General features: G+C 40.6%; 1 protein-coding gene across 2 annotated transcripts in view; it reads left to right on the top strand.

Annotated features, from left to right (window-relative positions):
- Positions 1 to 1,975: 1,975 nt before the first annotated feature.
- ARFGAP3 (ADP ribosylation factor GTPase activating protein 3) overlaps positions 1,976 to 18,696 on the top strand; it is a 35,332-nt gene continuing 18,611 nt past the window's right edge. Inside the window, exons 1-7 of one of the 2 annotated variants that reach the window (XM_065673369.1) lie at positions 1,976 to 2,150; positions 8,409 to 8,527; positions 9,726 to 9,798; positions 13,396 to 13,527; positions 15,466 to 15,549; positions 17,745 to 17,826; positions 18,222 to 18,278. In XM_065673369.1, coding sequence (XP_065529441.1) covers positions 2,082 to 2,150; positions 8,409 to 8,527; positions 9,726 to 9,798; positions 13,396 to 13,527; positions 15,466 to 15,549; positions 17,745 to 17,826; positions 18,222 to 18,278 — 616 coding nt within the window. In that variant the 5' untranslated portion in view covers positions 1,976 to 2,081. Of the gene's footprint in view, positions 2,151 to 3,856; positions 3,875 to 8,408; positions 8,528 to 9,725; positions 9,799 to 13,395; positions 13,528 to 15,465; positions 15,550 to 17,744; positions 17,827 to 18,221; positions 18,279 to 18,696 lie in introns of those variants that run through there. The other variant, XM_065673373.1, reaches the window with a different exon arrangement.

Consider the following 18,696-nt stretch of genomic DNA (forward strand, 5'->3'; position numbering starts at 1 on the left):
AATCTGTCTAGCATGCACATTCACATAGCTGAATTGCAAAATATGGCCTTAGGATAGAGGCGCTGCTTGAGACTAGGCAGGAACAGTGCAGTGTGGGTTTGAACACTATCAAGGCTGATACACTTCTTACTGCCTGAATGGAGACTGTGTGCACAAGATGGCTCTGGGCAGCTAGCAACTTTTTGATGTCCCAGCTCAGGGACAGACAGATACCACCTCCTGAAATCGGAGGCCAGCATAAGACAGAAGAACCAGCCTCCTTGAGGTGTTACTTGCCTGTGCTTTCCAAAGACGTGCTTTGGGTCTCTCGGGTTGCTGCAGCGGCAGGTGCTAGCTGCCTTTGCATGTCATTACCTGGGGAGGCAGCAGCGCAGCTGGGGAAAATATGGCACAATAAATAGCATACTTTTTTAGGATCATGCCAGACAGATGAATCTTCAGGATGACCTTGTTTTTCTGATGTTAATTGTTCCAATTAACTGGGAAGATTGCATGTCTCCTTCTTGGCAACTCTTTCTCCTTGTGAGGCCAGTGGCTGCAGGACTGTCTGGTCCAACCTTTTTAGGCAAAGCACCAACTAGACTAGATGTTGCAGCACCCTGTCCAGCCGAACCTTAAAAGTGTCCAATGTTGGGGAATCCACCATTCACTGGAGAGATTATTCCAATATCTTACTGTTCTTCTGGAAAATTTTCCTCTTGTGTCCAGTTGGAATCTCCCTAGGAGTAACTTGAGCCCATCACCCTTCATCTTCTATACGACTCCTTGTGAAAAGGGTGACTCCGCCTTCTTTGTAGCCACCTTGACTGTTTAGATAGATAGATAGATACCTCAATCAATGGCCCTGTTTTTAACAGAATGCTAGAGCAGACAATCTCCAGAGGCCCCTTCCATCCTACTAAACTAAATGACAGAATTACAGAAATAGTGTCTAAAATGCTTTTTCCATATGTGGATACCTGAAGTCTTAAGCGTCTATGAAGAGTAGGGGAGAAGGGAATACAGCCTTGTGAGATTTGATGATTTCTCAGGAAGAGTACTGTGATGCCAAGCTTTGAAGACCTTTTTATGAACCATCTTACCGCTGCTGAGCTGAGTTCTGTACTGCCACAAAGCTTTGTGGTGCTTTGTGAGGGCCACTCTTAGGGACTTTGCACTTTTAGTATGGGGCTGGCCATAGGGGGCCCGGAGTGGCTCCTGTAGGACCTCTCCAGCATCCTGGCCAGTGTTCTAGCAAATGTGTACTTCAGCAAGAGGGTTTACCTGTGCCCTTGCTGAGCTTCATGCCCCGAGCAATAATGCTCCTGTAAGGTGGAGTGTGAGGGGGAGAGCTCTGACACGAGGTCCCTGGGTGCAACCATGCTCAGCACAGCATGCTTCAGGCACCCTAGGCTTTTGAGGTATGGATTACCAGTGTGTTACACGTTTCCTGGTTGTTTTTCTATTATGGTTTCCTGTTCTGAGAAGATTCACGATTTCAGATCTATGATCTGAACATGCTGCTTTCGAAAGCAATTTAAACCTGTGAGCTTTTTGTTCTGGGGCTGTGTTCCTGGCTGTAGGGAAGAGGAAAAGATAGCTCTAACTAAATTTTTCTACAGAGCGCTTGGAACCCACTTGTTGCGCAAAACCAGCTCTAGTCCCAAGCACGAACACCGCCATCTGTTACCGCTCTTGAGGGGAAGGTGCCTGCTCCGCTTTCCCCACACCCCTGCACGGAGCGGCAGGGGCTGCTCCTGTGGTGGGCCCCCGGCTCCCCGCGCATCGCAAAGCGGGCCGTGCGCGGCGGCGCTCACCCCTGCTCCCGGAGCCGCCGCACCCGGCTCGCCCGCCCGCCGCCAGCCGTTGGAGCTGACGCAGCACGGCCGCTCGTCTCCAGGGCAACCGGGAGGCGGCGGAGCGTCGCCCCCTCGCGCCACGCCGGCGACCGCAGGCCGCGCCCCGCCGGCCTGAAGGGGCGCGCGCGTGGCGGGGCCGCCTCCCGGGCGGAGCGAGGCGGAGCGGAGCGGAGCGGAGCGCCCTGGCAGTGCGAGCCAGCGGCGCCGGTTCGCAGCCCTCCCGCCTCGCCACCACCTGCCGCCATGTGCGAGCCCAGCAAGCAGGACATTGCCGCCATCTTCAAGCGGCTCCGCTCCGTCCCCACCAACAAGGTAGGGGCGCCCGGCCAGGGGGGAGGAGGTGGGGAGCCCGCCGCGGCCGCCCTCCGCCGCTGTGACACGTCGCACTGCCGGCGGCCCGTCACGCCCCGCCCGGCTGCCCACCGGCGGGGGACCCGGTGAGAGGAGGGAAGGGCCGGGCAGGGCAGCGGCACCGGGGGGGGGGGCCGGCCTGGAGGTGGGGGAAGCCCTTTTCGCCGTCGACCTGGCAGCGGTGCTGTCAGGCGGGCGATCGGCAGGCGGGTGTCTGCTGGGCTCAGCTCTTAACTAGGGAAGTGCAGCTCCTCCGGCTGCCCGGTGTCGAGGGATTGCTGGAGGGAGAGTCAGCTCAGGTGAAAATCAAAAGGAAGTTCCAAAATAGGGACAACTTAGAGTGGTGAACGTCGGGTTCTACCCACCCTCTCTCCACCTTTTTTTTAATCAGAAAAGTTCTTCCCTGTGAGGGCGGTGAGGCACCGGCACAGGCTGCCCAGAGAAGCTGTGGCTGCCCCATCCCTGGCTGTGTTCAAGGCCAGGTTAGATGAGGCTTTGAGCAACCTGGTCTAGTGGAAGGTGTCCCTGCCCATGGCCGGGGTTTGGAACTGGATGATCTCTTAAGGTCCCTTCCGACCCAAACCGTTTTGTGATTCTGTGAAGTAAATAAAGCTTACTGTGGCACCGACATTTCCGTGGTGATAAAAATTCCATGTTTTCTTACCATATTGGCCTCATCCGGAGCCAGGTTTAATTTGTCAGAGTTGTAAAGCCCTGTTTGGTTTTTAGTATCCATTACCTATGAAGATGTGCAGTGGCTAGCTGTGAAGTGGGACAGGTGTCTGAGGCTGCAAAGTGACCCAACAGAAGTCTTGGAAGGTGGGACTACCTGCAGGAGTTACGTGCTCTTGTGCTGCTTCTTAGTGCCGTCTGCTCCACTGTGTTGGCTTTAGGACATACACTGTGAACATACCTGAAAAATACACTAAGGAACTTTGGATTAGCATTATGAAGGAACGCTGTGGTTTTGTTTTCTGGGAATATATATCTGGAGGTCTGCCTTTGGTTCAAAACTGATGTCCACTCTTTGAACACCAATTATTAAGATTGTACAGGCCATGGACACACATCTGGTTTATCAGAAAGCAAAGCTCAGAGGCGAACGCTCACCAGTTGGTTTATGACACAAGTATTTATAAAACCTGCCTTTGCAACGGGGTAGAAAGTTCATCGAAGAAAAGTCCTAGTCCTAACAGAGAGACTCAAATAGAGTATCTTTTACAAGCTTCTGAAATTAATTGGCACTGCATTTAAGAGGGTAAGTAGTTCTGTAAGACTATTCTGATGCTTCTTCTGAATTGAGATCACAAGAGCATCAGAAAGTATTGCCCACAGCTGGTGAGAGGGGAAAATCTTAGGATGGAGTGCCTTGAACTGTTCCCCTGTATTGAACTAATTGTTCCCACACTAGACTTAATAAGATGGATGTGGTACCTGTGGTTGCTCAGGCGTATCTGTCTCGCCTTGCAGTCGAGCCTAGTGCCACGTGGAAATGTTAGTGCTGATGTTGACAAAGCAGTGTTAGCACAGTGTGTGCTGCCATTCACACTGGGTCAGTTTGAAAGAAGGAGCTGAGGCACAGAAACCTCATTACACTGCAGTGAAGCCCAGTCTCGCTGACCTGTAAAGACAGAAGAAAGAGTGGGAAACAAACAGCTTGGATCTCACAACTCCCCCATGCCCATGTATGTAACCAGTCTTCTTAAGTAAAAGTTGCTGACATCAGTTTATCCGCTTGTGTTTGAGCACATCTTGTTTTGTTTTCTTTCTCTTGTGTTCTTACACAGTCTGCCCCTTTTATTTGTAGGGCTTTTCTGCTGGGAAAGATAGATGTGGGGAAGTGCAAATACTGGAAAGGTTCTGTATTAAAAGCTTAATAATTTGCTTAGCTGTGGTGTTTATGTATACAGTTTGGGAAGAAGTGATGTCTGTTCTGTGCAGCATCTGGGCTTACTGGCTGCCTGCTATGGGCAGGTGTCCACATTTACGCTGTGCTAGTGCTGTGCAGTGGTTCTTAGTGCACATGAGTTTAGGAAGGTAATTCGCATTTAAATAAACGTACAGTTTAATTTGTGGGTTATAGTGTGTTTAATTTCAAGACAATTATTCAAATATCAGTTTAATGTGTCTGTAATTTCATCTTAGTTTCCTTTACTTTGTACAACATAAGAAATAGCTTCTTTTTCAGTTCTTGGTGTGTCTTTTGAGTATTACTTAATACAGAGCTGCCTGATGGCAATTAACAAACGTGTTAAAATTATTAAATAGGGTGTATTTTGTACATATGCAAGTGTTTTGTACATATGCAAGTGTTTTGTACATATGCAAGTAGTCCTTAAGCTACCAGGTATTGTTAACTTGAGTGCTTGTAAAGCCCATCTCCTTTGAAGACTTGCATACTGAGGCTCTGTAGTAGCTTTTAATCTGGCATAGATCTACTCCTCTGAAACTGTTAACTCTTTCATTCTCTCTGGCTCTTTCTTTTGTTGATGACAGTATTCATGTCCCTGCTTGGACACCTAGATCAAGGATCTGAACTGGCTGAAGACTGAAGTATGGGTGTTGTGGTGGTGGTTTATCTGCTGTCAGTTTCGTTATTACCGTGTGTATTGTGGTGTGGTTTGTGTGTGTGTTGGAGGGTGAAAGATTTTTTGCATCAGCATGAGGTGTAGCATTTCATGCGTCACGTCAGTCATTTTAAGACCACAACACTTCCTAAATGGGCAGTCCTGTCTTCTAAGGCCAGACACTTCTGTCCCCTCCCATACATTGGCATTATTGGTCATGTGGCTGTGCTGTGAGTTGGACCTACCTTTGCTCGAAGTCAGAGCAGTGCAGTGCAGTACGATCAACAAGTGTGACTCTTGCTGCTGATGCAAGAGAAGGAAAGCATATCTTGGTACGGTGATTTAGATCACCTTTGACCAAGTGTGAAACTGGCTCTGGAGTTTAGTGTTGTGGCCTCACATGCTTGGAGTGACAAGCACAAGCAAATGCCGAGCTACCTTGTGGCAGCAGCCCCGCTACATGGGAGGTTAAAAGTGTCTGTGTAGAGGTTGAAAATGTCTGACCGTGACCTCAGGGATAAGTGGGTTTGCTTGCTGAACCTGCTCATGTCTTCAGAGTGCCAAAACTAACATTTCTATAGGCTAAAGATTATTACATTTCCATGTCCAATAACAATACATATTATATATTTATTTATTAACATGGGCATCTTGTGCAAGGTGGATGTTGTAGGATTTAACGATTACTTGCTGAGGGCTGTACCCAAATCTTTGTGTTTGCTCTTGTGCAAGTATCTCAGTTAGGGCTTTTGCTGGTTTGGTTTTGTTGTGGTTTTTTTTCAAAGTGGCTGTTACACCTTCACTGCCCTGAATGCTTTAACACAAAATTAGTAAAAAAGATTGCAAGTGTATTTTAAACTCAATAGATTACTTAAGCATATCCTTAAAATAGATTTTTTTTATAGAATTATTTTGATATTTTAGTTGCACCTGAATCAGTACAGAAAATACACTTTATCTCTTTTTTGAAATGGAAACAATTTCATAGAGTGGCTCTGAAATGGGTTTTGATTTTATTTTTTTTCCTTAATTCTTGTTAAAATTGGTGTGGTAAGAATCACTTTAAAAATTGAGAAAATTAAGCAAAATGAGTCTAAATGTTAATGGAACCTGCTTCTGTTTCTGTTGCACAATGTGTTGGAAATGGCAGTTCTTGCATTACTTTCCACAAGACAATTAGATGTTCCTGCTTGCATCACAATCCTAAAAGCTGCAGGTTTTATTAATACGAAAAATTTTCACACGTGTCTGGTAAATAGCTAATAGAGCATCCTGCATGACTGAAGATCTTGAGCTATCCTGCTTTGTGGCAGCTAGCTTCCAAGGTGATGCAATGGACTTCTAAGATGTTGAAACTAGGAAATGCTTATAATTATACCAGGGAGGGAAGCAGAATCCTTAGGGATGTTTGTAACTGAACTGTTTAAACCTGTGGTTTTTTAACCACCCACTGATACTCAAGATTCTCATTTCCCATTTGTATGCCAGGGAATTTCAACAAGACTTACAACTCTAATTCTGCTTTGCTCTCCTGCACTAGAAGCGAGACCAGGGCTCTGTGGTTAGCTTCAATTTCAAGCAGAATCTTCTGTTTCATTGTCCCCATCCTCCTTTTGGCCTTGTAAGAGGAAGTCAATTTAAAAAGAAGATGAAGCTTGTTTTTTGTTTTAAAGGAACTGCTTCAAAGAATGGAGAGAATTGGGAAAAAGACAAGTTCCGACTGCAGAGACTGTGTGTTTTCTGAGAATATGGCGTGCATGAAGTGTTACTCATTCTTCTTTTTCCCTAACTCCCTTATATCGGTCTTCCACCTGTGCTTGTTTTGGGGACTCCCTCTAACTCCTCCTTTCATCAATCATTCTGTGTAGCTTTTATCTTATTTCTTCTTTCCGCTCTATGTCAGTGAATGACTCCATTTCCACATACAGTAGTGGGATACATAAATGACTTAATGTTACATCTGTGTTGAGAGAGGAAGAGGGGACTCACAGAGTCAGAAACTGTGACCTCCATGCTTTCTGTTTGCATAACTGGTTACTAGCCTAACTGAAGGTCAGACTCATGATGTCTGTATGTTGGAAGATCTAATGCTGAGACCTGCTGGTGAACTTTGCTTGTGCCTGATAAATTTGGACTGTACAAGCTAAATAGACTCACCCTGAAACAAGGAGTTTTGCCTGAAACTGCACCTGGACATGGACTTGAAGTTAATTTGGGTGTATGATGTGTGAGCTGACCTGAGTGCAATCTCAGGGCTTGTTTGACTGGATATGTACAAAAAAACAGAGACAAAAGTCTCTAGCTCTATGGGTGGATTTTCTAACAAGGAGACTTCTTAGTGTTTTAATATTTGCAAATTTTTCAACCTGACAGAGGTGCTGAAAGCACTGTGGCTGCATGTGTAGGGTGCTCCATATATCCCCAGCAGCTGGCTTGGAATAAACTTTATGTTTTCTTTCTGTGTGTAGCTGGCACTTCCCTTGCTATCTGGGGATATGTTACATTTATAGGAGGACGTTTAAGGATAAAGTTGAAGGTTGGAACTCCGTCAGTTTGTGTGTAAAAGCTTGTCTCTCTGTGGAGCTGTTTCTTAGTAGATGCAGTGACTGTACCTATAGATGGATGCTTTTACTCTTAGAAGTATTTCTCTGGAGCATTTATAAATACCATCAAAAAAGCCTTGACCAGATGATTCATACAGGAATAGAGGTGTGCACATAGCATTAACTAGGAATAGCTGTTTCTGTTTAAATTTGTGTTCTTCCTTGCATTTGAAAAATTGATTTGCATGAGATAATTTTTTTGTTCTTGTTTTCCTTGGCCAAAGAAGCACAAAATGCAGAACAGCTGAAACAGGACTTGAGAGTTGTGGTCTGTAGACCTGCAAGGCATATGAGATGTAGACACACACACCTTTTGTATTTCTGACTAAGTGTTAGGAGCCTTTTGTGGTGGCAGAGAATAAGAAGGTCATGGTTTTGTCTATACGGAAGTTGTGGACATGTTTGTTTTTTAACCAGTTCATGATGGACAGTCAGAAGGTTGATAGAGCAATACATCGTGCAAATAGTTGGGTCTGGCAGAGGGAGCTAAGCTACGCAGTGCACAGAGTGGATGCTTTCTTCACAGAGCTGGGTTTCAGTCGCTTGCTCTAAGGATCAAGGATTCTATATACAAAAGTAGATTGTCATGTCATTAGTTCTGCTGATAGCTGCAGTTGCATGTATGTTCTGAGGAAAGAGGAGGCTCAGTCCTATGTCATGAAGAGAGCCTGCTCTTGGGGAAGTATTTCTTGAACACTTTTGTATTTCAGTAGTGCTGGAAATACTGCATTAAACATGTATCTGAACTAGTCTGATGTGGGTTCTCCGGCCCGGTTTCTCAGCCTGTGGTCCCCATCTATGCTGGTTTTAGTTGAAAAACGGGAGGGCATGTAGTCCTGTCTAGTTAGGGCCCTGACCCACAGGTGTGGGCAGATTGTGTAACTCCTCTTTATATTGCAAAATTAGGATAATATAAAGTCATCACGTCAACAAATGCTGTAAGATGAGTTAATTTAGTTTGATCACTGAAATGATGTTAGCATGACCTGTAACACAACTGTAACACGTGGTTATGCTCAAGTCCTGTTACTGATCTTTATTTCTTTAAGGTATGCTTTGACTGCGGAGCAAAGAACCCTAGCTGGGCAAGCATAACATATGGAGTTTTTCTCTGTATTGATTGTTCAGGGACCCATCGATCACTTGGTGTTCATTTGAGTTTCATTCGGTAAGTAGCTTGTTTATTTTTATAGTAAACATTGCATCTTTTAATGTTTCTGTTTGTTCAGATACCTGCTCAGAGGGGAAAACCCATTCTTTCAGCTACTGATTCAGACCTTTTTAATGTTTGCATTGGCTTTGATATATCTGACATCTGCTTGGGAATTAGATAAATAGGTAGGGCTCACAGAATTTTTACCATGCACCCATTCCCATTACCTGCTTGTTGTGTTAGTAGTGCACATTTGTTGGCAGGTCTGTTTCTACAGTGAAGATAACAAAAATGAAGAGCAATGCGAGCATATTGAAGTGTTCTATCATTCCTTCAAATCAAGACTGAGGCAAATACTAATTTATCATCATCAACGGTGTTACAGTGTATTGATCATAAAAATAAACTGACCCCCAGCAAGCCAGGTCAGAGAACTAAATAGCACTTTGCCAACTTTGCTTCCTGAAATAGTTCATGGTGGTGTCACCTGAGTGCTAGTACTGGGGTAGTGTAAAGGGCTAACCCTTTTGGCAGCTGTTTACCTCACTTAATCAGTTGGTGCAGTAAATCTGCACCCTGAGCTTGTCACATTTCAGGTGAGTATCCTAATTGACGGCCTGTGAGCCTTTTTGGCCTCATAAATAATTACATATTTGAAATGTAATGAATGTTCTGCTTGAAGTGCATGAGAGCAATGCATCTGGGAATGGACTGCAGATAAAAGTAGCTGTTTTCCATCAGCTAAAATTTTCCTTCTGCTGCCTTTTCGCTGTATACAGGTGTTACAAAAGGCCTCTCAGGAGTCCATTCCTAATGATCACAGTATTAATTCTCCCCATAGTCACTCATTTTTGTTGTGATATGACATTCAGATTGTTACCTTGTCCATTACATGTGATTGTGATTTGCTTTTGACAGAGTTCAAATGTTACCCTGAAAATGTGTCTTACTGATGCTTTCTAAAAGGGAAAGCCTGACAGCGGGTACTCTTTTTTCCCCCAAGCTTTTACAGTTGGAAAAACTGTGGCAATTCTACATGGCTTTATTAACTTCTCTTGCACATTGTGTATTGTCACAGATTTATTTTTTTTTAATAGATGCATGTTTTCACTTTTTTTAAAAAAGGGGGGAGAGAAACACTTTACAAATAAAAAAGGTAGAGAGATTTTAAATGGCTTGGGAGATAACATTTAAAATGTTTCCTTCCTTTTAGATCTACAGAACTGGATTCCAATTGGTCTTGGTTTCAGCTGAGATGCATGCAAGTTGGAGGAAATGCAAATGCTGTATGTATTCCTGAGAATTTGCTTTGCACATTGAAGCTTGTTAGGCTTGGAAGCTGTGTCCCTTCTGGCTCACATCTCAGGGATATTTTTATTTTCCCAGTCCATTTCTCTTTGTTGTTGTTGTTGTTGTATTTTAAGAATTCTTTTGACTGCCGATTTCATCCTCCATACTTGCAACTTTTCCTTCTTGGTATAATCTGCAAATGTTTTATTTTTTCTTACAAATCATTAATAAAAATCACTGTAATTTAGCAGGGAAACATTGGCAGCTGCTGAAAGATGGCTTACCAACAGCTTGTAAACCTACCTTATGGTCATCTTTCTCTGACTGTGTTTCCTTACATGGTTTATGAAAGTATCATGCCAAAAATCATGTAATTGTGAAAAGTCACACTGAAGTTAAGATCTGACTTTGGAGGTACAATTGAAGCCAAGATAAGATATGCTATACTGACATATGCATGTATGTTAGAGAGGAAATAGCAGTGTTTTGGTGTGGCCCATTTCATATTGGCTCTTATTTTGGTTTGATTTTTTATGTACTTACAGATAAGTTTGTTGTACAATATTTTTGTAAATTGAAGTTACATTGACAGGTACATTGTTCTCAATCTGATTTTCATAGGAGGATGTCTTCCTTTGTCAACTCTTCTGGAATATTGCCTGTTTTCCCATATTTTTTCAAAGATTAACCACCAATAACTGAGATTACTTCCCTAAATTGACCCATCCAGTGTGGAAACATGCAACTTTCCTTAGAAATTTCTACTTTTCTTCTAATTCCCTGAAAGCTTCCCGTTATCTTTCTTTATTTGTGCTTTGTCCATAATGTTTCTTGAATAAACTTCATCTAAACTTGCTTTCCATAGGCTTTTTCCTAACAATTTTCTTAACAATCTGTTTTCCTTTCTAACAGTTTAACACTCTGCTATTTTTTTTCCTATTTCCATTAAAAAAAAGATGAATTTGGGATCATTATTGCCTCACATGTTTGCATTTTCCAGTAAAACCTTTATATTAGGCATTCAGGTTTCTGTCTCTGGCTTACAGATCTGAACAGTTGCATGGTGTCTTCTCCCTCTTCTGCCTACTCTTAAGTTACATCTTTCTGTATTAATACTGCTGTTGTATGAATTTACTCATTGAGTTTCTGTTATGGCACTTAGTACATAAACCCCACAGTTTCAACGAATCAGAAGAGGGAGATTTTGCATGAAAAGTATTTTCTATTTTAAGCAAAGGCTTAAAAGCTTTGGTTAAACTATATAAACTTAGCAATACAAAGAGTTTAAGGTAGTTGGAAAGAAGATGGCAAAGTTTGAAAAGTACTTCTGTTAATCTTAGAAAGCTGATTACCAGGACAACAACAGTAAACCTTTATTATTTAATTTTAGTAGGTTTTGTCTTTCTGCTTGGATGTCACTGTTTCTTATCATATATTTTACCAAGGGGTGTAATATACCTACAGCCATCCCTCACATACCTCAAATTCACAATGGCCTGTTTTGGATACCTAGGAAGATTAATACCCAAGACTTTAAAGACCGGTTTAGTAAACTGTTTGGACATTTTAAAAAGTAAAATCAGAATTTTTCTTCTAATTGCACAAAAAAAAAAAAAATCCCTTTTTGTCCCAAATTAAATGCCAAATTCTATTTTACTAACTGGTGTTTAGAAGCACTGTCAGATTAACTAATAATTTGTATTCTGTAATTGCCTGATGATGCCTTACATTGGAGAACAGCAGTGCTGTGCTTCATAGCTATGTATCAGTTTGCTAGTAAATCTGAAGTGTTCTTAGTCGCTTTTGTTTTCAGAATAAATCTCTACAATGATTGGAATTAGGGCTTACCAAAAAAAAAAAAGCAAGCTCTAAATATCAAGTTCATGTTTAACCAAGCCAAGTGCAAGGTCCTGCACCTGGTTTGGAGCAATCTCAGGCACAGCTACAGCTACAGGGTGGGTGGAGAAGTGATTCAGAGCAGCCCTGCCGAGAAGACCTTGGGGGTGTTGGTAGATTAGAAACTGAGCATGAGCCGGCTCAGTGTGCGCTCGCAGCCCAGAAAGCCAACCGTATCCTGGGCTGCATCAAAAGGAGTGTGACCAGCAGGTCGAAGGAGGTGATCCTGCCCCTCTACTTCACCTGGAGTATTGTGTGCAGTTCTGGTGTCCTCAACATAAAAAGGACATGGAACTGTTGGAACAAGTCCAGAGGATGGCCACGAGGATGATAAAGGGACTGGAGCACCTCCCATGTGAAGACAGGCTGAGAAAGTTGGGGCTGTTCAGCCTGGAGAAGAGAAGGCTGCATGGAGACCTCATAGCAGCCTTCCAGTATCTGAAGGGGGCCTATAAGGATGCTGGGGAGGGACTCTTCATTAGGGACTAGTGACAAGACAAGGGGTAATGGGTTCAAACTTAAACAGGGGAAGTTCAGGTTAGATATAAGGAAGAAGTTCTTTACTGTGGGGGTGGTGAGGCACTGGAATAGATTGCCCAGAGAAGTGGTAAATGCTCCATCCCTGGCGGTGTTCAAGGCCAGGTTGGACAGAGCCTTGGGTGAGATTGTTTAGTGTGAGGTGTCCCTGCCCATGGCAGGGGGGTTGGAACTAGATGATCTTAAGGTCCTTTCCAACCCTCCCTATTCTGTGATTCTCTGTATTTAAATGCAAAAATGCATAATCTTTTTGGCTTCTGTGGTGTTTACAGCGGTTTCTGTTGGAATCACAGAAGTTGACTGACATTTTTCTCTCTCCTTCAGTGTTGTTGCTAGATTTTTATACAAAGTCAGGTACTTGTGTACTACTAGATTTATGCTTTGCAGTTCCAGCATATGAGGCCATAACCCTAGGTTATCTAGACTTGCTGATCCTATCAGAAACTTGTTTATTATGTTTTATGGTAACATAAAACAGTCCGTCCTGTTCTGTGCAGCAATATATGATTTGGTTTGCTAGTCAGTTCTAGATATTGAAAAAATTGTTACTTGTGGTTTTTTTTAATCTTTCAGAGAGCTTGTGCAACTCCAATGTAAATGCATTGATTTGCTTTTGGTTTAAGAACCCAAATCGGAATAGATTTTTTCATTTATATAACTATATTTTCATATAAATACATATGGGTACATATGTATGTGCATTCACACGCTTTTCTTTTGAAGGAAGACAGTTTTTATACAGTCATTTTAATGCTATTGAACATACATTGTAGAGATGAAGCCAAGCAATCCCTTTTAGAATATCAGGAATGTCCTTTGAAGCACAGGTATTGGCAGTCAGTTCCCTCTTCCTTTCTACACTTAATTTCAGAAATAGGATTTTATTTTTTTTTTTATATGATGGTAAACTTGCATTTGTAGATGCTTTTGAAGCATCCCAGTAATGTATTTGTTTTTCCTATATGTTATTTATATGTAAAGAGGTTGCCAGAATGCAGTTCTCTTTGCATTTTGGAGATCTACTTAGACTCCATAATTGAAAAGGGTCGGATTTAGGTAGAGGAGCAGCATATTTTGCTGCACTGCAGTATATTTTTATATGAAATGGCATTTGTTTTTAAACCTGTTTCTCATGGCATTTTCTGCGTTCTGCTTCACAGTCTGCTTTTTTCCATCAACACGGATGCACAACAAATGATACCAATGCAAAGTACAACAGTCGTGTTGCTCAGCTTTACAAGGAGAAGATTAAATCTCTTGCAACACAGGCAACAAGAAAGTACGGTACTGATGTGAGTAGTGTGTGTCCTGTGCCTGTAAGATTTCTGAAAATCTTTATCTTCTCTCCCCTGAGGTAATTTTAAGTTTCCAATTAGTAATGCAAAAGATTATCTGTCTTTGGGAGGTACTGATACACATTACAGTGAATAGGCAAGCTGGGGAGTAAACTGTTTGTAGCATACCGTTTTTAGTCTGGAAGAAGCATATTGAGCTAGAGCTCAGTTGGATAATTCAGGATCATTTATTTCTAATTCAGAACATTAACATTTGCAGTAACTTACGCGGGTTCCAGGCAGAAACTTCAGGTATCCTTCAGAATGGAAACTTCTTTGCTTGCAGGTGTGCTCCAAAATTATTTTAGTGGTATTGCATAACAAAAATGTTTTTATTTTTGCTTATGAGGAACTGAATTCTTATTGAGAAGCACAGCATATAAAAATGTCAAAGTGTTGGTAGAATTAACTACAGAATATTTGTGATTTAAGTGGCATGTGATTTGAACAGGTAAACGTGTCAGTTTGGTTTTTGCCCTACGAAAACAATATTTGAAAACGTAGCAGGTTATGTATGTCCTGAACTTGCTGTTTTCCATTAAAAATGCTGAAATAGTTCATGCATGCTATCAAAACTTTGTTAGGTTGCTGACAGGAATACATTCTTAGCGAAGTATGCAGAATTGGTTTGCTGAAATGATAAGTTTGACAACAGTTCTGTGTACACAGAAATGTTTTGATTGTTTATTTCAGCTTGTTAAAGTCAGTGACTGATTCATTTGAAGTTGATCAGATGAGTGAGAATTAAAAGAAAAGCAAGAAGGCTTGGGGGTTTTTCTGATCTGTGCATCAAATAGCATGAAATTTTATGGATTATAAGAATTTTATATTACAAATGTTATAGACAATAGTTCACATCACTAACTTTAGAGAATGTCTTTTTACTTACTAAACAGCTTTAGATATAAAACCTGTTCAAGTAAATATGGGACTATGTGCATTTAAATTGATCATAAGTTACCCAAATGACACTTTGAAGAGCTGTGTTTATCTTGCTTCAATTATGGATTCCATCAAATTGTTTGATATTAATTATGCTTTTTTTAATTAATATACTTTGTAATTATGTAGTGCAAGCTGAAATGATTATGTGCTAAGTTGCTGAAGTAAATTATTCAGATAGTTAGGTGTAGTATCAACCATCACCTCTTTCACATGATAAAAAATTTCTTCTCTAATGTAAGGATAGAATTGATTTTTGAATGGTGAGGTAAGCTTGTTGCAGATTCAGTAACCTTTTTGACAGTGGTCATTATTTTTGGTCATGTATCATGAGAAGTGATTTGCCTATGAGTAAGGTGGGAGTGCAGATCACAGGTTATAGACCTGTCTTGCACAATGCTAAGAATACCTGTGGTGCTGTGGGCCTGTCAGCCTGCCCTGAGGTCAGGCATTGCTCACAGCTGTTAGCATCTTGCAAAACTCTGCTTTAACTGTAGCAGAGGTGATGGGACCCTGAGAGTAGGTGGGAAAATCCATCAGAGTACAAGACTACACTGGTACAATTCTGAAAACTGTTTCCAGTGACTGCTAGTGTTATGTTTTCAGGTTTGGTTTGGGCTTTTGTGCTTTGGGCAACACAAGAGTATTAGAAAGAAAAAACCTTATATGAGAATATGAAAAATCTTACTATGAAGGTCTAGTGATATTAAATGTTGACAGTATTACTGCAACAGAGCTTATATTGAGCATTTTGTTAGAAGGAAATGGGTAATGTGAAGGAACATATCAAAGATGTATGAAATTAAAAAAAAGGAATGTTATATATTGAAGCTTGAATAAATTTATAAGGAAAAATTATGTACCAGAAAAAAAAAAAGGAGTTTTAAGATTAGTGTGTTTAAAAAAAAACACATGCATGCAATTTTTATGTAAAATTCTCTCTTCCAATTCTAGCTGTGGACAGATGGATGTGGAATGCCACCTGCGTCACCTCAAAACAAAGAGGAAGACTTCTTTGCATCCCATGTTTCTCCCAAGGTATAGATTACCTGTATTTCATTCGTATTAGCTTTCTGAATACTAGGTTAATTGTGTGTTTATGACGAAGATTAAATCCTGAAGGAAAATGTTATAGAGAAAGGGTAGGTCAGTGAGTTAATGTTTATCTGCTTTTCCTTCTGTGGGTCTCAAAATTCTTCCTGGATGTGAACTGCTTTCTAAGGTGATAATTTAGAATGACCCAATTAGTAGCTAAATGTGGAATGAAACTATACTTTTGTAGCCATACAATTCCATTTGGACTCAAGATTCCTTGACTGGGAGTGCTCTGATTTAAATATACTATGTGATAATTTTGTTTTTTAATCAGTAGAGTTTAACAGTTCTTAAAGCATTTGCTAAACAATTCTTTTTTATTCCTCAAAATTCTTTCATCCTGTTTGAAAATGTTAACTTTCTGAAGGCTGTTGCTCCTGTTGGTTTTCATTTATTTGATCCTACATCCTTAAGGTGATAGATGCTGGTTTTGTTTCACAGATTAATGTTCCAGAGACTCTCTTGCTTCTGGTATTTGAAAAATAGATAACAATTGTCATCTTCAACTTAAAACAATTAAGTTATTACTACACCTAGTACTTTTAAATGTTGCAACAATATTAAGTGTTCAAGTACAGTTGCTTTCTAGTACAGTTACAGGCTGTAACACATAAAACACAAGTATAATCACAAGGCATATTCTGGGATAGAGAAGAATTCAAAGGGTTTGGGTATATCAAATTAGCTCGTTGTGGAAACTCTTTTCCAGTTCATATGCAAGTTAATTTCCTTGTCATGATGTTGTTGTGCATGTGCATTATCAGCAAGTAATAAAAATCTATACAATTTGCTCATATCTGCACTTGGGTGAAGAACAGAGTAAAAATGACATGACATTTTAGTGACTTTCTAGTGATACGGGATGCTTAAGGAAGAAAAAAAATGTAACTTGAATTAATTATTTTTCCTTTTGGTTATTCAGTTGTGACATTTCAAAATGTAACTTTGTATTTGTGAGGTTTTGAAAATGGTGCTTTTTGAAGGGAAATTCAGCCTTTTTGCTATTTATTTGTTTTGTTTTAGGAATTCGTACTGCAGCCAATATTTGAATGTCTTCTAAAAATAAATTTCAGCATCTTTGAAACCGTGAAAAAGTGTTTATATTTTACACACTGGGAGGATTGCTGTTTTACTCAGAAATGCTTATTGCAAAGACCCCCCCCCCAAAAAATCAGTTATCGTGAATTAGAGTCTAGTGTCTTCACCAGAAGATTACCTGTCTTCATAGTAGAAAAAACCCGAGTATTCCTGTTTGCAAAAAGCAGCTTGGAAGAATGCTTGCAGTTGAGTGGGAAAAGCATGAATTGAGGCAAGCTAAAAGAAAAGAAGTTTAAGCAGAAAAGTGTTGTGTTTTTGTGGTTGAGGACAAGAAGTAGAAACTTCATACAGATATATGGGTAGAATAAAGTAAATCTTTACAGCAGACTTTTCAGGTAGCTGCAAAGGCAAGAGGTTAGAGAAAAGCAGTTTGTTTACCTCAGGGTAAGAGATTATTTGAGTATGGACATTTTGACAGAGATGTCGAGAAGTTTTGAGGTTGAGGTTTTAGGGAAGAATAAGCATGTTCTCAGCATTGAGAACAGTGGCTTAACATTGATGGAAAAGATAATATTAAGTTGATATTATTGTGACGAGGTCACAAACCTGCCTGTTGAGGAGAATGTCTCTGAAGGAAGTGGGAGGACTCACTGGGAAGACTTGGGAGGACTGCAAGAGCTTAGTGTGGGGAGAAGGGTTGGTGATTATATGTAAATAAATGCTCCAGATTTCCCGTACTCTGTTACTGTTACGAATTAAGACAGTTTAAACCACGGCAATAGCCAACATACAATAATTAAACGTAAAGCACAATTAAAATGCATATTATTTTTTTGGATGGTAAACATACTGAAATTGCTAAGAGGAAAATACAGGTGCTCAGGAGTGTTTCAAAACCAGCTCACTTCTAATAAAGCTAGGCATTTCTTGTAACTTTAATAACTGCCCTTCTGAGAACAGGTTTAAACCTGGAAGCTGTGATCGTAAGAATCCAGTATTAACTAGTCAGTGATATTTTGGCAGTCTTTGAGCTCAGTGCTCATATTTATTTGATATATTCTATTTTGTGTACACTTTTGATTGTTGTAAATTCTTTCAAGGGAATGAATACAGAGCAGGTGTTATCAGAGCCAGTTTGTCTACAGCAGAAAACTCCAGAAAATAGTCCAGACCGCTATGAAGGTATGACTGTTTCTTCATTAACAATAAGCTGCATTTTTCTGGTACTCTATTTCGGCTGGTTTTTACCGTACTTTAATAATTAAATAACCTAGTCATACTAATAATGCAAGAATTTTGGAGAGGAAGGACTTCTTAGAAGGGTTATGCTCAAATGTGTGGGACTGCACGTTCCTTTAAGAATGTTTAATAGAAATCCAGACTAATGTTAGATTCAAAAGACTGTGTGAATCATTGGGTGCCTGCTGCTTTTAATAACTGGTAAAGCTGTGATAGAAATAACACATTATGCTCTATGAATTAAACAGTACGCTGTGTACTGTGAGTTGTATTTTGGTACTGTAAGTATTCTGAAGAGCCTTCTGATGTTCTTACCCTTGTTATTTATTATGTTTTAGTACCAGAACACGGACCAAGTGTTGATTGCCTCAGTACATCACCAAAAGCTGCATTAGGTAATGAGTGTAAGCAGAAGAAGATAGCAGCCAGTATATATTCATTTGTACAGAGAATGTATGACTGGGAGGTGACGTAGGTTTTTTAATGTCCATGTGCACAAGTTGAAACATCAGATTTTGTTTTAGAACTTTTTCTGTTAAACCGTGTACTACTTATAAGATAAAAATTTTAGTCAGTGTTGTTCTGGTTTTATCTATCTTATCTTAGCCAACCTGATGAATCAAAATGCTACAGTTGTCACACCTAATAAAGGTGACCATTAATGTTTAACACCTCCTGTTAGACTGCTTTAAGTTCTGTGTTTAAAGCACACAGATGCAATAGAGCATTGTGCTGTGATTAATGGCCTGCTACTTATGTTAAGCCAACACATCTTGTACTAGTAGCTCAGTCTTTCTATCTAGATACAGTTTT

The sequence above is a fragment of the Lathamus discolor genome, chromosome 1 (genome assembly GCF_037157495.1).
Source record: "Lathamus discolor isolate bLatDis1 chromosome 1, bLatDis1.hap1, whole genome shotgun sequence".
Taxonomy (NCBI): domain Eukaryota; kingdom Metazoa; phylum Chordata; class Aves; order Psittaciformes; family Psittacidae; genus Lathamus; species Lathamus discolor.